This window comes from Cydia pomonella, chromosome 2, assembly GCF_033807575.1.
Source record: "Cydia pomonella isolate Wapato2018A chromosome 2, ilCydPomo1, whole genome shotgun sequence".
Classification (NCBI taxonomy): Eukaryota; Metazoa; Arthropoda; class Insecta; order Lepidoptera; family Tortricidae; genus Cydia; species Cydia pomonella.
Genome location: NC_084704.1, coordinates 23572921 through 23591113, shown reverse-complemented (window position 1 = coordinate 23591113; position 18193 = coordinate 23572921). Strand labels below are relative to the sequence as shown.

Here is an 18193-nt window from a genome sequence, read left to right as displayed (position 1 = left end):
GTATCATGCTCCAAAATAATATATAATATGCGTGTGTATGCATTTTTATTTATATGACAAATAAACATTACATTAAGTATAATAATCATAAAATAAGTAATTACTACAATACAACAGAGATGTATAGTCTCTATAGTTATAAATACATTCAATCTGGAGATGTAAAAGGTACCCAATGTCAGAGTACTAATATTAATAAGATTTGGAGGTTTAAAGTCTCTCCGAGTGTCAAAATGAAAAAAACAGTCTGTTACCGGCAAGTGGGCTTTTTTTAAAGTAGGGTAAAGTAACATAGTTCTCTAACTTAACCATGACCTTAATTTAGTTAAATAAACTAAAATTCAGACTTTATTAACTTGCTAACAACATTTTAATATACATTTTATTTTTTTGTACAGCGCAGTAAATTGACAAGTAAGTGCCAATGACAGCCCTTTATAATTTGTTTATTGAATTGCGACGTTTATTTCAAGAATTAGCGATACCAGTATTACTACCCATAAGATAACTACGGCCAATTAAAGGCACTTGTCTCATTGATAAACACTTTATTACCAACTAAATTAAATACAAACCCCACGTCTTAATGTTTATTTTTGTAAAAACAAATTGCAGTAATGTCTTATTAACAAATCCCTGGGGAGTCATTTTTGCACCTGAATGCGTCATAGAGTGTTGTGCCGTTGAAATAAAACCAGACATACTACTAATAGCTATATACAGACCTGACAGAGATATTGAAACCTTTTTTGAAATATTGAGCAAGATATTGAATAAAATCAAGGTAAAAAATAAAAAGCACATTATATTACCAGGAGATTTTAATATAAATAATAATGAAAGTTGTTATAATTATCGTAGAATAAAGAATATTATGCTAGAATATAACCTCCATCAGATAGTAGACCAGCCCACCAGAGAAACTAATTTAAGTTCGACTTGTATAGATTTTATTTTCACAAATAATTTTTTTTTGACATAAAAGTAGAAGATTTAGGTATTTCCGACCACAAAAGTATATTGTATTCGTTTAAACAAAGTACTAGTCCTCCAAATACCCCAATTCATAAACAGAAAAGACATTTTAATGTATCCAATATTATGTCATTCAAAGCCGCACTTTGTGAAATAGACTGGAATAATATCCTCGTTGATGATCCCCATAGATGGCAGCAGTGGCACCGCGCCGCCTCCATCCGGTCGCCCTGCGATACAAACCTCCGTCAACTCCATGTACTTAAATCCAGTAACAGAAAACGAAATACTAAATATTATACAACACTAACCCAATAAAACAAGCTGCGGTATTGATGAAATACCCTCTATCTTGATATAAATATGTGTAAATGAGCTAACTTCACCTAACACCAAACTAGTCAACCAATATTTCAATGAATGTAGCTTCCCGGATAAATTAAAGATAGCCAAGATAAAACCCGTCATAAAGAAAGGTGGTAAAACAGACAATCCAGCTCACTATAGACCGATCGCGCTCCTCCCCGTTATATCTAAAATTTTCGAAAAGTGTATGACAAACCGCATCTACAGTTTCTTAGAAAAATATAATTTGCTAAACGATAACCAGTTCTCATTCCGTAAGAAACGTTCTACCACCCTTGCAGCTTTTAATTACGTACAAACAATAGTTGAATATTTGAGAAATAAACATCACGTAGTAGGATTATTATTAGATATGTCCAAAGCATATGACAGAGTCTCACACCCCATACTGCTACAAAAATTAAACGCAATAGGCATACGTGGTAAAGCATTAAATTGGATGAAATCATACCTCATGTCACGACAACAATATGTTGAAATAGAACACTTTGAAAACCAGACCAGAACATTGCACAACATAATATATATCGAGAAGTCAATCCCAGAAGGAAGTGTCATAGGATGCGTCCTGTTTCTTATTTATATAAACGACCTTCCCAAATCCACCAACCGCAAAGTCGTTATGTTTGCCGATGATCCCTCTTATTCCAATGCCCAGATAACAATAGCAGCAGCTCTTACATAGAACAAACTTTTAATTCAATAACACATTGGCTACGCGATCACAATCTCATAATAAATAACGAAAAATCCAAATTAATTCAGATCAAACCCAGACAAAAGCAACCCCTTAACCTAAACACCATAACAAAAAACATAAATATTAAAGAAGTACCCGACTGTATCTTGTTAGAGCTTACACTGGACAGACATCTGACATTGAAAACACATTTAGACCGAATAAAAAACAAACATTCTCGATTTGTGTACGTGCGTACGTACTAAAAAGTAGCACTACCTTAGAGTGCGCGTTGGCAGCATACCACTCGCAAGCAATCACGTGGCTACGCTACGGACTCTTCTTGTGGGGCCACAGCACTGACATCCAAAACCTTTTCGTCATGCAAAAAAAAATGTATTAGAACCCTAGCAAACATACACCATCCCCACAGCTGCAGACCCCACTTCAAAAATTAAAACCTACTGACCCTCCCCTCTCTATACATCTTGGAAATAGCTACATTTGACCGTAAAAATCTACATTTATTTAAATTTTGCCAAAACCCTCGACGCCTTCAATATATAGAACTCCTGGAGCCTAAATTGGAAATATATAAGAATGGACCATATTACAAAGCCATCAAAATTTATAATAAAAACCCCACATATCTAAAAACCGAACAAACAAATTCAAACTTCTGCTGGCTGAATAAATGATACTACTCAATAGCTGACTTTATGGAGGATGATAATATGTAACTTGTACTTTAAATATGATACTTTAATGGGTATAGTATACTCTAGTCCATATAGGTAATAAGTATAGTTATAATTACAGTTTTGAATGATTCACAGGTAATAGTTATAATTAATGTTATTTGTTATAACTTAAAATATTACCTATTATTCCAACCAGGTAAGGAAGTGAAATTTAGAAAATTTGAATAAATTATAATAATAAATAATAATAATAATAATAAATCTTTATTCACTTAAAAACCTAACATTATCATCGAAGTAAGATAAGTATTGTATTGTGAACAACATGTTTTGCTACACCCTTTCCAGGGTCCTTTATGTACCTATGTATAATACTGGTATGCAAATAAAGATCTCTATCTATCTATCTATCTATCTCTATCTATCACCTTTAAAAACCTGAAGGGATGTCTTCTATGCTTTTTTTTTAAATCTTGTGCACAGTTTTGTTACTAGTACCAAGCAATACGAGTAGGTAAATACTTAACGTTGGTACCTGTCTGAAGTGCTCGAGAATCCTTTTTTCAACTTGCACTGGCACGATCCCGTTCATGGCCCTTTCAGGCTGACCGGGCGATTGGCCTGTTCTCACGAACTCGCTGAAGAGCCGCGGTTATCAATCGAGCATTGTGTGGATGTCTTCAATTTAGGAAGCGTTTCCGATAAAGCCTTGAGCTGCATTTCCACGTGTTTCAACTACTCTCGGGAATCGTAACGTAAGCCACTAATAAGGTATTTTAAAGAAAATCAAATACCAGTTTTGGTCATTTTTGGTTTATTTTGACAACGCGACGTCAACACTTGAAATTGTCATGTCAAAGTTTATAAAAAACTGTTTAATAAATGTTTTATGTATGTAACACCTCCATACATGAACGCAATGTCTTAGTTTTTTACCCCCGTACCACGGCATGCCTTGTACCAAGTGCATTAACGATATGATTAAAGACGATTACGCCCCACTACATTGACTGTGCGGATTTCAGAAATTTAACTGAGCAGTTAATTCACATAATTATGATTTGCAAACAATTGCTAATTAATCATAATTATGATTATCAGTTTTAATAAATGCCCGCATGACGGTAACACACTGTATACTAAATAAATAAATCGCGTCTAGACTGTTAAGCTAGCAGTCACGTAAACTAATGCTACAGAATACATAACTAGTATGTATCCAACAAGTCAATTATATTATACAATATTACAGAGACGTATAGTCTCCACGGTTAATACATTAACTTTGGAGATGTTTAAGCTCCCCATGGTCTGAGAAACATAATAATATCCATTAATAAGATTTGAAAGTGTAAATGCAATTAAAAAATATAAAAGTGTCTGAAATACATGTTTCACGTTAGTTGACGGAACCCTAAAAAGTAGGATTGGTAACAAGAATGTTAAATGAAACCAAGTCAGATAGTTGCATGGGAAACACTTACCGCATTTTGTTACGCTGCTGTCAAACATCTTTTTTTGTTGCTGATGCACTTAGTCACTACACAATATCAATCAACCAAATTTTGCTTGATGGCATGATGATTCCGCCAATGTCGAGGTTGGATAAGACGCGGTAATTTTTTCATAGTTCTAGAAGAGAAGTCACGATAAACGGTGTTCAGTAGAATACTTATCCAACCAACCAAAGAAACACAAACTACTGCATATTTGTATATGCATATTTTATTATTAGTCCGTACTAATAATAAAATATGTAATGATGTACGCTGTATTCTAACACACGCAATTATGGAAGGTAGAGGCATAATAGAATTATAACATGCCTCTACCTTCCATACACGCAATAGCTGCTTAGTTGACACCTTTGATGCTGGCACATTTGTTTACTTACCGTGTCATAGAGCATGACAACGAGAACGGCGACCATACCGCACCATTGAGGTCCGCTTAGACAGGTTATATAGTCATAAACTTTATAACTTTCAATAATAATCTCTAATCTTGGGTGTGTCCTAGCAACGGTAGTGAAGTCATTTCAACTGTGCCATTATGTCACAGTAAGCACACAATTGCAGTATAGGTACCTATTATTATAATAGCGGTAGCGATTAGCGATCAAGATAATCGTATTTTGACGTCTTTTTTTTAACAGATCTTTAGATATTCCGAAAAAAAAACAACATGATTTTCTTTTAAACAGGGACGTGGGTTCGGTTAAAATTAGTACCTAGGCGTAGATGTATGTTTAGTTTAATTATCAATATCATACCATTTCAGCCAAGGTTCGAGGTTAGCGGAACAATAAAAAAAAAAGATTTTAAACTTTAATAAAAAAATCATAAGATCTGACGAGTTCACCCTTTCTCTCCAGTGGCTTAGACTCTGTGTCCTCGATGTCCGTGGCCCGCGCGCTCCGCGACGTCGCCTGCAACGGCCGCACCGTGGCGTGCGTCATCCACCAACCATCTTCCAATTTGTTCACGTCCGCCGATGACGTCATACTAATGGCCGAAGGGCGGACGATATACGCGGGCGCAATCCAAGATATCCCCGACACACTGGCTAAAGCAGGCTACAGATGTCCTCAGTACTACAATATGGCGGATTATTGTAAGTGCCTTTTCATTTCTCATCATGCTCTGAAAAAAGGTCATTGTTGTTCTAAAAAGCGTGCAAAAAGTGATACGTTCATGCACTAGAGCATTTGACTTTCCAAGTACGATTTCATTTATTTTTTTACGATAAGCAATTGAAATTTGGTTTTAAATGGATTTGTTACTCAATTTCTATTCTGATTTCTGATATTTAACTCCCCATTTCATATATAAGGATGCTTTTAACTTCAATGGTTAATTGAAAATACCCTGAAGAAATGTTATATGTAGTTACATGTTAACAGTAGATTTGGCTAAAAGGCATCGTTTCAATCTCGGGCTATTGGCGCTCTCACTGCGTTTGAGCGCCAAACTACCTCGGCAAAAATAAGTGCCTTTCACCCTTTGTTTAACAATCTACTATTATGAAGAATTAGGTGTTTAACGGCCACTTTAGCCGTTGTTAGTAGTGACCAAGGTGTGAAGCTAATCGTCAGTTTGAACTTATTTTGAATGAATGAATGAAATGAATAAAAAACATTTATTTCGAGTAACTATGGACTCATACACATTTGTTAGTATACTTACGTTCCTAATGTTAGAACTTAATTAATTATTCTATTATGTATTTCTAAATAATGCAAACATGCCTTTCGCAGCAGTGTCTCATATAGGTATGGGCAGTCAAGTCTGTCCGCTATCAGAAACAGGATAGGGTTGGGGCTGGCCCGCACCCGGCGCACCGGGGATGTGCATCGTTTGCACATAGTCGCATAGAACCAGTCCACGCGCGCTTCTGCAAACATCCCTGAAGCGCTGCAGAAACGAGGCAGCCCCATCAACACCCGGAACGTGTTGTTATATTGTATCCGGAGGGCCACGTAAGCCCACTGCGTATAGAACCTCCATAGGCTGCACGTATACAGGGAGGTACAATATGCTTTAAATAAGGTAATTTTTACCTCCCTTGTACATCGCGTAAACCTACGAGAAATCATATTTGCTCTGGCCGACAGAGCCCTCCGTTCCCGTTCTGTCCATATTGTCCTTTAAGTCAGCCGTAACAATATGATCCAAATATTTGAAGCTCCCCACTCTCTCTAGTGAAGCACCATTTAGATAAATGGGAGGAACCTCATTTACCCGATTTTACCAGGTTCAAATTCAATTAAATGATTTTTTGTTACATTATACTTAAGTCCGTGCATTTGCGTGACAAACACAAATATTTGTTGCTGAGTTGTAGATGTATTGTTTGTAAGTATATAATTAAATGATGATGCGCATAATGTTTAACTGTACCCTGAAACAATACATATTGTCGGTATTCCATTCTATTGCTCGCCAATGACATAAGTACATACATATTAAGCATATACCTACATAAATTTATCTATGGTAGGCAACAAGCGGTCTTAAAGCTACCTATTTAAATGCTTATTCAGTGATGAAGATTTCATTAATAATTTCATGCAACTTCTTAGTTTGGTGTTACCTATTTGCTCTTTTTTTTTACAGTATTGGAAATCGCCAGTGGAGAGCATATTGGTAATTTAGTCTACATAGAGCACGAAGCTAAAAGCTACATAATGGAAATGAAGAAAATTGCCAAACACACAGTCTTAAACGGAAACGGAAAAGGTTTGTGCTTAGTTATTATTTAACCACTTATTTGGTCCACTTCATTGCCGTAACGCTAAACTTGGCTAAATAAAAAACATGACGGTCATGATGTTCCACAACATGACCGAAAATGTCAATAGGAACATAGTCTGCTTTGCGATCACGATAATCAATAAGGTGGACGAAACTTTCACAGATTGACTAATGTGTAAAAATAATATAACTAGATATTCAATTAAGAACCTATATACAGTCTAATAACTATGGTCATATTAAATTTTAACACGCGAAGTATATACAAGTAAAGTCTGATATAATGGGAAATGGCGTGTAGCAGGTATATAGCACCACTGACACGAGTGTGCTACAAGAAAAGGTCAACCTGCCACCTATAATAATATAAATAATTTAATCGATCGTAAATCTGTCAAAGATCGGAAACCTCATTCCAGTGTACGCAACAGAAGACGAGGCTTTACTGAGCGCAGCGCCGGCGCAACCCGCCCGGCTCTCAGCCGGGCTGTGGAGGCAGCTATGCGCGCTGCTGTGGCGCTGCAGTATAGGCGCGATGCGAGACGTACACTTAACACAGGTATAGTATAGCAATAGATTTGCAATTGTGTCACTGTGAAACTATTAGTACATTATCATTACTACAGAGGCCGGGACGAAAGGGGTCGCCGGCCGAAGACATATAGTCTGAGGCGGGCAACCCCATATTTCACGCCGAGGTATATATATTGCTTTTCTCAAACATGCAATGAAATAATAATAAAAATAGGATGACGATGATGATTGTTTCATGTCCTAATGTGATAGGTTATTCAGAGCGTGGGGTATTGAAGGGGAACAAAAATTTGATTATTTTTGCGCTACGACGCACAGTTTAGGAGATACAGCCCTATAACGATTTTTTTGTTTCAGTCATGCAGAAATCTTTATAGGGCTGTATCTCCTAAACCGTGCGTCGTAGCGCAAAAACAGTCAAATTTTCGTTCCCCTTCAGGAGACCCTGAAATAATATTAATAAAACACAAAAAAGAAAAAAAAGAGTACTTTGCCGGCCTAGCCACACCTGAAACGTCATATTTCGCAGCCTATTATAAGGAACACATCAATATTGCATTGCATGTTTGAGAAAAAATTATTTCTTATCACAAATAAATAACAGATGAGGGCAGATATTCCTTATAACGCTATACGCAACATTTCATTATTCTGATTAAAAAAAAAAAAAACAAATTTACAAAAAATAACTACTTATGCCATTTAGTTTACTTGACTGTACTTAGCCTTCAAAAAATAAAGTGTAGTGAGGTATTGTATGGGTTTCCAGATCCGACTGGTGTGTCACCTGCTGGTGGCGCTGCTGTTGGGCGCGCTGTACAACGGCGCGGGTGCAGTCGCCGACCGCATCGTCACCAACACCGCCTGCCTCTTCTTCTTCCTGCTCTTCCTATTCTTCTCCAACGCAATGCCTACTGTTAACACGTGTAATTACTCCTACTCTTGCTTATTTGTATTACATGTCTTCGAAGGAAAGTGATGGAAGTCAGCTTAGGTGAGGTAAAAAAATAGCCTAGTGACAGAGAAACAGTACTTCGCACAGAATGTAGCATTTAACTAATTACCATAGTGCCACCCCATTTTCAGAAGAAATTAGTATTTTCTCCATTCATACTTTTTTCGTACTTTTATTAGTTTTTCCAAAATAAACAAAAAGCCGTCATCCCGTTACCGGTACAATTAGGGTAAAATATGTCCCATTTTACCTTAACGTGGGGTGTAGCGTCAAGGGAAGGGAGTTTCAAATTATTCTCTCTACGTATATAACTTTTAATGGATAGCTATACTTAGTCTTTTATGCAGATTGCAGGTACTTTAGGGTTTTTATTTCACATTTCAGTTCCAGCAGAAGCAACGGTGATCCTTCAAGAACATTTGAATAAATGGTACAGCTTAACAGCATACTGCATGGCCAAAATCATAATTGATCTACCAGTGCAGGTAAGGATAATTGATAAGCTTTCCAATCCTAACAGATACTATTTCCCGGCTTTTGTCGAAACTATTAAAGATAAAATATGTAGAACATGAAACTACTTGTTATTTTTTAGCTGCTTTGTGCTACGTTGTTCCTGTTTCCGGCGTGGTATTTGACATCACAACCGATGGAATACCACCGCCTGGGTCTAGCCTGGGCTATCTGCGTTCTCATCACGATTCTGGCGCAGACATTCGGGCTGGTTGTCGGGACAGCGTGTGATGTCAAGGTATTTAATGACCTATAGCCACTCGTACGTTCAGTTACCATTTACCAACGGTTTTGATTAATATTTAAAATACCGTCCATGTGCAGCATATCGAGATATACTGTGTGGGAACTAAACTGATATGTTGATATGATTGTGTCACGATATTTATTTATCTCTTGGCCAATGGCACTACCTGATACGTTGAATTTTGTGTAATATAGTGGCGAGGTTTAATAACAAATATAACTTGTCACAGATGGTGAACTTCAATTTGTAGCCGTTGTCAACCATACAATATTAAACAGATCATGTTATTTGCAGTTGGGAATGTTCGTAGTACCAGCCGCGAATATTCCGATGCTGATGTTCTCGGAGTTTTTCATTCCGTACCACGAGATGCCGACTTACTTACAGCCCTTCGCAAACATATCGTACTTCCGCTACGCCTTCGACGCCTTCGTGCAAGCAGCCTACGGCTTCGGGCGAGAACCACTGCCGTGCAACAAAGAATTCTGCCTGTTCCGAACCCCACAGCAGTATCTGAAATATCTAGGGCTACACAGGCCTTTGATATATGATATCTACGCTTTATTGATATGGATAGTTTTATTGCAGATATCGTTTATATGTGTATTAAAATACAGAGTCTACAAGGCATGTCGATAGTATAGTAGAGGAGCAACACAGCTAGCTGGACATGAGCTGGACTCGCCTAAAAATAAGGGTCTTTCAATTTATAATGAGAATGAAAGAAATAATAAAATAACCCACAAGGGTATATAAAAAAATTAAGAGTCCTATGAACCCGCCGCCTAAAAGCCGCTCCCATACAATCGAAGCTAATACGCTCTCATTTTAAAAAGACATGCTTAACACATTAACTGCCAGCGAGCATTCTTTGTTCGTGGGTGCTTTTCACTAAATACGGGTTTTCCCGAATTATCGGCTACGCTCGTAGCACGTAGCTCACGTTGGCACTGAATGTATTAAGGTACAGTAGGTTCAGCCAGCAGTTTTTGAAAAATTGTAGCCCTTTTTTAGATCTTCAATGCCGAAAAATATGAATAGCAATCTTGAGGCCTTTCTCTAGTAACTTCATCGATTCGAAAAAATCACGAACAAAGTTCTAAAATGCACGTTTAAAATTTATAAATTTTTTTGCACAACATTTAATAATAGGTAATTTTTTTTTAATGCAGAATTGTATTATCATATTGTCATCACACTTGCTCGTAAACGATGTTATATTGGGCATGTTTTTTCAAGTAGGTGTAAATGAGTTTTACTTTATGCTAACGTTTATAATAGTTATTTACGATACAAGTGCAGAAAATAGGAAATTCGCAACGAGTGGTATTCAATCAAAACACGACCGAAGGGAGTGTTTTAAATCGACACGAGTTGCGAATTACCTATTCACACGTGTACCGTACAACGCGTATCTCGAACTTTAAAGAGCCATATGTACTGTAAAACGTTGTACGATACACGTGTGAATAAGCAATTCGCAACTCGTGTCGATTTAAAATACTCCCTTAATAACTACTGTATTTTATGAAGTATCTCTAATTGTAGTTTTAAAATGAGAGCGTACGCATAACTTCGGTTGTATGACGGCGGCTAGGCTTGTGTGGTTTTTAAGACAGGTGAGAAGTCTTATACTTACATAATATATCTATCTACAACAGACCTACATAGATCATCTGGCCTCTAAGCCTCTATGAAAAGTCTCAACTACAATTAGTGCAATTTGGCGACAACACTTCAAAATTAAATCATTCTAGAAAATTACTAATTGTGAGAACCGTTTGTTCATTATTTTTATTATTAATTTCTTGTACTTATATGTAATTCTTTTGTTTTTCTCAGATATAAATATTATCATTGTTTTCATTATAATAGGCTGCAGAAAGAAAATCATCGAGATGATTTTAATAGACGCGGAAGCAATTGATATTTTTACTGTACGAATATCAATTGCTTTATAGTGATGTGCCGTTACCGTTAATTAAGAGAACAGAGAGAATCTTCGGATAATTTATGCGGTAACGTTCTCCGTACGGGTAATTTGTTGTACGAATCGTACAACATGCCGGCAATGTTGCCCATGTTGGGCTGTTGGCCCTCGCACTCGCCTCGCCGCACATCATGTGCCGCGCACTCGTAGCACACCGGCTCGCCCTGTGGCTTCTTTAGTAATGTATAAAGACTGTTAATTATTTATTTTGTATACGTATGTATATTTTAATTTTGTATATTCTAATAATACATATTTTCTAATTATATTATATTGTCATTCTAATATTGTGATTGAAGCCTTTATATTTATAAATATAAATAGGAATATTACGATATGAATATACTAGATATATTATCTTACATATATTTTGCTTTTAGTTCCTATTACTTAGTTTAATGAAACTTATCTTACTTGTTAGCGTAGGTAAATATGTAGGTAAATTTACTGTTAACATGTCATGGAATGTTATTTATCTTAGGTAGGCATATTTATGAAAATGATTGAAAAATACCTATGTAGAATTGTAGGCTTAGTATTGACTTAAAACCTTGTATGTTATGACTAGCTTTTGACCCTAACATACGTCGACCATTATACCTACATAATTGTTCGATTACAATATACAAATCTCATAAATGTAGTCCCTATACATTTTAGTTAAGTAATCAGGCGCGGATACAAGATTTGGCTTAGGGGGGGGCCATTTTGAGAAAATAATATATTTTTGCACAGAAAATAAGGTAAAAAAAATGTTACTCAATTAAGTAATGTGAGAGCCAGGGTTTTAGGGGGGGGCCATTGCCCCTATGCCCCCCCCCTTGTATCCGCGCCTGTAAGTAATATAACTTGTTGCATAAGATCGTTATTCGTCATGGCCAGAATAAAAATATACAATGGTAAAAATACACAATATTATAAATTTATGCGAAAGTAATTCTGTCTGTCAGTCAAACTGTTGACTCTTCACACTTACACCACTGAAGCGATCTAGATGTAACTTGGTATGGAGAAAGGTTGAGTCCCGGGGAAGGACATGGGATAGTTTTTATCAGCATAATTCGACGCTGACGAACTCACGGGCAGTAGTTTGTAAGGTGAGGGGGGCGAAGTGCGCCATGCCGTCCAAGTGCGCACTTAAATCGGCATGCAGCATTTCACCCTCCTCACCTAATGCAATATTCATCACAATGATCACTAAATCAATAAGACTGAGAACTTGGTACTTACATATATATTTGTAGCAAAGAGATACGAGGGGTGATCCAAAAGTAATGATAATCAGTATGAAAGATACATCACATGTTTAAGTTGTGTTGTTATTCAATCTAGTCTTTTATAGACTCGATTTATATTTATCGATATATTCGAGCTTATATACTCACATAGACCGTCGTTTCTCTAGACCTTCTGTTCATATTAAAAAAAAATGTTTTTGTTGACCCTTAAGAAATGCCTTCACAGCGTCCATTACCTTGCTATCATCCAAAAATGTGTTCCTTCTAAGGTGTTCCTTTTGCCGTGGAAAGGAATAAAAGACGCTGGGGGATATATCTGCCGAATATGGGCGGTTTTTCGAAACCTGCATGATGTATGGTAACCACTGCAACATCAGCCTTATAGGGGGGGGGGGGGGGGTCTATTCTTCAGCTGTTACCTAGGCACCCAACGAGCGGATACAGTTTTCATATGTAATGAATGCGTTAAGATTTTTTTAATACTGCCGCTAATTCAATGTGTACTAAAAATTTAGTAGACAATTTTTTTTTCAAACAGAAGAACTTAGTAACGTCGCTCACTTCAGTTATCGCCATTTCCACGAATTTTTTCCGACAACTCACGAGTAAATGGATTTATCTCACTAACAAATATATACTATTTAATTTTTTGATTACTATGTACTAGCCAGAAACGCTTTAAAAAGTTATACCTTTTTTTTCTGTTTTCATCCCCTAATAGTACATTACGATACAAGTGCGAAAAATAGGAAATTCGAAACGAGTGGCGATATATTAAACCACGACCGAAGGGAGTGTTTTAAATCGACACGAGTTGCGAATAACCTATTCGCACATGTATCGTACAACGTTTTACAGTACATATGGCCCTTTAAATGTTCGACACAGTGACGTAATATGCTAATTTTCGCACTAGTGCGGTAAAGTAGCACCATATGTACTGTAAAAGTATTTAATTATCATTTCATTACTTTAGGGTTACCCCTCGTATTAGTTGTTAGATGTGAAGTGTTAGAAAAATCGTTTGCCCGAATTTAACAGCTTAAGTAGATGACGTTATGCGGCGCTATGTTTTGTTGTATCTGAATTGTCAAATGTCAACTTTAGACAACCAGGGTTACAGCATAATGTACGGAACCGTACAGCGCCATCTTCATTAGCCGTCAGTTCGAAACAATAACTTGTCTAAAGCCCCATTTACACGGTTCAAGAACTTGCATGCAATTTTCGTTACAATGCGGAATTTGGTCGATCGACTGAATTCATTTTACTTTTTAGTTAGAGTTAGAAGTATACATTGAATATTGCACGCATGTTCTCGCCTCGCCTCCCGTGTCAAGGGCTTTAGACTTTACACGTCTTATACCTACAATCAAGTAATCTTTGTAGTCCACCTGATGAAAGTACTTGGATAAAAGAGACGTGCCTCGTCATTGCTGTAAATGGCATTGTTGATTATTTTTAGAATTTTACATTTATGCGTTTATCACACTGATGCGGATTAGTAATGAACATGCCCGGAAAATCATGTTTTTTCACCGGGTTTTATTGAAATTCTCTGTTTTTTCACGATTTTTCAGAAAAATAAAAAATATAAAATCAAAATATTCCTTTAAAGAAATATTTCCCCGTAAACAGTTCTCCCGAGATCTACAGCTCACAGAGCCGCTTATATTATCTTCAAAGCAACTAGATTAGGAAATCATGATAGGTAAATCAACTTATTCTTTTCAGTCGTTGGCACGGTTTCGGTCTCCTGGGTCACTCTTATAACCTCGGTTTTATAGTATTTAAATTAACCAAACATGCATTTTTGTGGTTATAAGATCATTACACAATGAGCTACCTATCTTTTAAGCGCCACTTACACCATCCCACTAACCTGGGGTTAACCGGTTAAACCATTAACTTAGTATCAAATTGTACTGGTAACTATGGTAACTCCAGGTTTAACCGGGTAACCCCGGGTTAGTGGGATGGTGCAAGTGGCCCGAAGCATGTTAGTATATCGTTATAAATATATTGCTTCTACCAAACTGGGCCCTTATTCGACATGCTAAAAGTGACGTTTCGTGTTGATTTCCATTTGATGTGAGAAATATTGTGACTTGTCGAATTGCTATTATCGCCACCTGTCAGTGAACAATATCCACACTAGAGGCGGGGCGTTGTACCGGAATAGTTTTTGGAACAGGTTATTTGTAATAGACTACTTTTAGCTTGTCGAGTATTTAAGAGTACGGACTTTGATTTCTGAAATAAAACAAATATGAAACTTTTATCACCTCGTACCTCCATTCTTACCGTTACTTTAGGTAAAATAAAATTTTGTTAACAGATGCTCGTCTGGGTGTCTGTTGTATCTAAAAATAATGTAATAATATATAACAAAAATATGACAATAGATTCATAGCCTTCACTCAAAACGTCACCATATTTCCGACCCTTACCGAAATAATAAGTCGATATTTGTATAAATAATCCTTATTTGTAAGACGCCTAAGCACGGCAAATACGTAAACTGCCTATTGGGGGTCATACTCGTAAAACTGGTATTTTAGACGTACTTTTGGTACGAGTAACAGAGACGTACTTTTGGTACGCAGTCCCAGCTCTAGTCAGGATTCTAGTTGTCAAATATAAGCGTGTCGAATACGTATTAGTTAACTGTCAAATGAAATTAGATCAACGGTAGACTTTTTTGTCGATGGGTATGGCTGCCATGTTTGGATTTATGACATTTAAAAGGGGATCCTAAGGCAGAGAGTAGTTTTACCTGTACGATTTTGATTCTTCTACTGGACGCAAGATGGAGTTAGCTGCCAAATTCCTATCAGGCTGACGCAACTAGGAAGAAAAAGTTTTGTATGGAATTTGTTTCGCAAATCATTGCCAACGAAGAAAAAGAAAACGTCAGTGCTATTTATTCTGTTAAGTTTACATCAAGTCTACTGTCAGCCTAATTGCTTTGTTTGTTTTGAAGGCTTCAATGTTTTGTTCGGGTATTTCGTGTAATTTCTTTATTATTTAGTGCAAAAATCGAAAATAGTCAACCGTGATCAGAGTAAAGAGCGAGTTTGTTACAATGCCAGCGAGAAAACGGTTTACTAAGTGTGAAATATGTGGCAAGCGGACTTACTACGGAGGGAGGCGCCACTGAGCCATTGTTTACATTACTCTCCGTATTTTTAAATAAAAAGAAATGTTTTCCCCGAGAAATAACTGTTAAAAAGTGCAAGTGTGATCTATTTAGTGACAATGAATCGTGTGAACAAATAGACATCTGAAAAATATTGACAATAATTGGTGAAAACTACAAAAATACGTCTGGAACTGTGATTACCTACATACCCACCTATCTAAAAAGTGACAAAAGATTTGTGAAAAAATTATTAATGAGAAGTCAATTCAAGATATGACTTATTCGTGATATTTATTAAAGTGAACTAAACAAGTGGAATACAATAATTGACTTTATATCGCAGAATCCATGGTGAAAACTCAACTGTGTTATTGATATTAGCGCCATCTAGCGATTAATGTTGGAATAATTACAATAGCCACTAAAGTAAATTATAAGCTACTCTTAATCAGTCGATCGCTTTAACCAAGAACAAATTTCTTCTACAAAATTTAAATAGAGGGCGCGAAAATCAAAGTTGAGCAAAATGAATGTAATAGAAAAACTTTTAACGGAAATGAGAAATGAGATGCAGGAAAAATTTGCTAACATAGAAAACTCCATAGCCAAATCTGAAGAAAAAATTACGGCCAATATCATAAGCAATATGAATGAAAAATTCAGCACCTTATGCGGCGAAGTGAATTCTTTACGCACCTTAACAGAAGAACAAGAAAAGAGGTTAAACGAAATAGAAAAGAAGTCAGTTCAGAGGAACCTAGTATTTTTTGGCATAGAGGAAGGTGAAAAATCATATCTAGAATTGGAAGAAAAACTACACAAAATTACAAAGGAAAAAATGAAATTAAATATATCTGCATCAGAAATAGAATCTGTTAGAAGGATTGGCATAAAAGGGATTAAAACCCGACCAGTATCCGTTACTTTCACAACCCTAGGAACAAAAATTAAAATTTTAAAGAATAAAAAATTATTAGAAGGGTCTGGATTATATATTAAACATGAATATCCGGCAAAAATATTAAAAATCAGGGAAGATTTAAAATCACAACAAAAGCTCGAAAAAGAGAAAGGAAACGAGGCTTTTATTCGCTACGACAAGCTAATAATAACAACCAACAAGAAAAAAACCAGTAACAAAAGACCACCATCATCATCTCCATTGCAATCACACGATGAAAGCTCCGAAACAAGGGAATTACTAAAAACAACTAAGAAACACAAAGTTAACAATCTCATAACAGAATACATGAAACCTTCTGAAAGCACGAGCACTGAAGTGACAGATCGCAGCATGACGGCATGATATAAAGTGGCCCCCTCCCTATCAATAAAAAAACACAATACAGAAAACAATACTCAACCTCCCAATACGGCTGGTCCCCGCGGGAGCGTCAGACCATTACCCTCCACTCCAATACCAAATGTAACGAATAAAAAGAAAAACAAACACACGGATGAAAAACTCTATATTGCTACATTGAACGTGAGATCTCTACTAGGAACAGGTCGCCAGGAAGAACTCGAACACGCTTTAAAGAATATAAATTGGCACATACTCGGTCTCTCAGAAGTGAAAATAAAAGGCACTAATTTACAGGAACATAAAGACTACATGCTACTATATACAGGGAAAAAAAGTGGAAGAAACGGTGTGGGATTTATGATCAAAACGGAAATAAAACAATACATCGTTGATTTTAAACCCATATCCGACAGAGTAGCAAGATTGGACCTTATGATAAATAATACCCAACTAAGCATTATTCAGGCATACGCCCCTACAAAAAAAGCCCCTGAGGAACATATAGAGACGTTTTATAATGACATACGCCACGCAATGGAGCATACCTACGCAAACATGTTAATCATAGGAGATTTTAATGCGAAGATTGGAATGCCTACCACCGAAGACAACACTGTTATGGGGTCATGGGGATACGGTACAAGGAATTGTCGAGGTAAAATCCTAATCGACTTCTGTCTTGAGCATGAACTATACATAATGAATACTCATTTTAGAAAAAACCCAAAACTTCGTTGGACATGGAAGTCGCCAAACGAAAAAGCTCATAATGAAATCGACTTTATTATAACTCGAAAACAGAACATTAAAACTATACAAAATGTGGAAGTTATAAATACTATACATCCGACGGACCATAGACTACTTAGAGCAACATGTTATTTACTGAAATCAGACAAAAAATCTAGAATAGCGTTTAAAGGTAAACTGAAGGAATATAATCCAATAGAAAAAGAGTCCTTAAAAAACATTTTTCATTCAGAATGCGCCGAACCACTTCAATACATCAATATTCAGGACAGTTACACTAAGATTAAAAATAAAATAAAAAACTGCACCTTAAGATTACCACCTGAAACTGCCCCTAAAAACAAAAACGCTACAATAATAACAGAAAAAATACAAAATCTAATAAATGAGAGAACAAAATTGAAGAATCAAACATCCAAATCGGCTCTAGAAAAAAGGAAGCTCAAGCAATTATATTCAAAAATCCGCAATAAACTGAAAGAAAATAGACTCCGTCATCGAATGAAAGTTATAGAGGAGGAGCTTTCTAAAAGAGGATCCGCTA

The 18193-nt window shown here is 36.3% G+C and overlaps 3 protein-coding genes and 1 long non-coding RNA gene across 6 annotated transcripts in view; 2 read left to right on the top strand and 2 right to left on the bottom strand.

Moving 5' to 3' along the window:
* The window catches only part of LOC133534673 (ATP-binding cassette sub-family G member 1-like), a 42058-nt gene extending 30483 nt beyond the window's left edge, over window positions 1-11575 (top strand). For 2 of the 3 annotated variants that reach the window (XM_061873894.1, XM_061873893.1), the window contains exons 5-11: window positions 5096-5334; window positions 6837-6959; window positions 7394-7533; window positions 8278-8434; window positions 8848-8948; window positions 9059-9214; window positions 9518-11575. In XM_061873894.1, coding sequence (XP_061729878.1) covers window positions 5096-5334; window positions 6837-6959; window positions 7394-7533; window positions 8278-8434; window positions 8848-8948; window positions 9059-9214; window positions 9518-9862 — 1261 coding nt within the window. In that variant the 3' untranslated portion in view covers window positions 9863-11575. The remainder of the gene's footprint in view (window positions 1-5095; window positions 5335-6836; window positions 6960-7393; window positions 7534-8277; window positions 8435-8847; window positions 8949-9058; window positions 9215-9517) is intronic. The other variant, XM_061873895.1, reaches the window with a different exon arrangement.
* On the bottom strand, window positions 804-5128 carry LOC133534685 (uncharacterized). The gene is made up of 2 exons (XR_009802074.1): window positions 3257-5128; window positions 804-1205 (listed from the first exon to the last, which is right to left on the bottom strand). It is a non-coding gene; the product is annotated as an uncharacterized LOC133534685 (long non-coding RNA).
* Window positions 5307-18193, bottom strand: part of LOC133534667 (transmembrane protein 62-like) — a 44526-nt gene continuing 31639 nt past the window's right edge. Inside the window, exon 6 of the transcript XR_009802073.1 lies at window positions 5307-5363. The gene's annotated coding sequence lies outside the window, so the exon portion shown is untranslated. The remainder of the gene's footprint in view (window positions 5364-18193) is intronic.
* Window positions 11688-16899, top strand: LOC133530718 (uncharacterized). The gene has a single exon (XM_061868748.1). The coding sequence runs from the start codon at window positions 16120-16122 to the stop codon at window positions 16897-16899; it is 780 nt and encodes a 259-aa protein (XP_061724732.1). The 5' UTR covers window positions 11688-16119.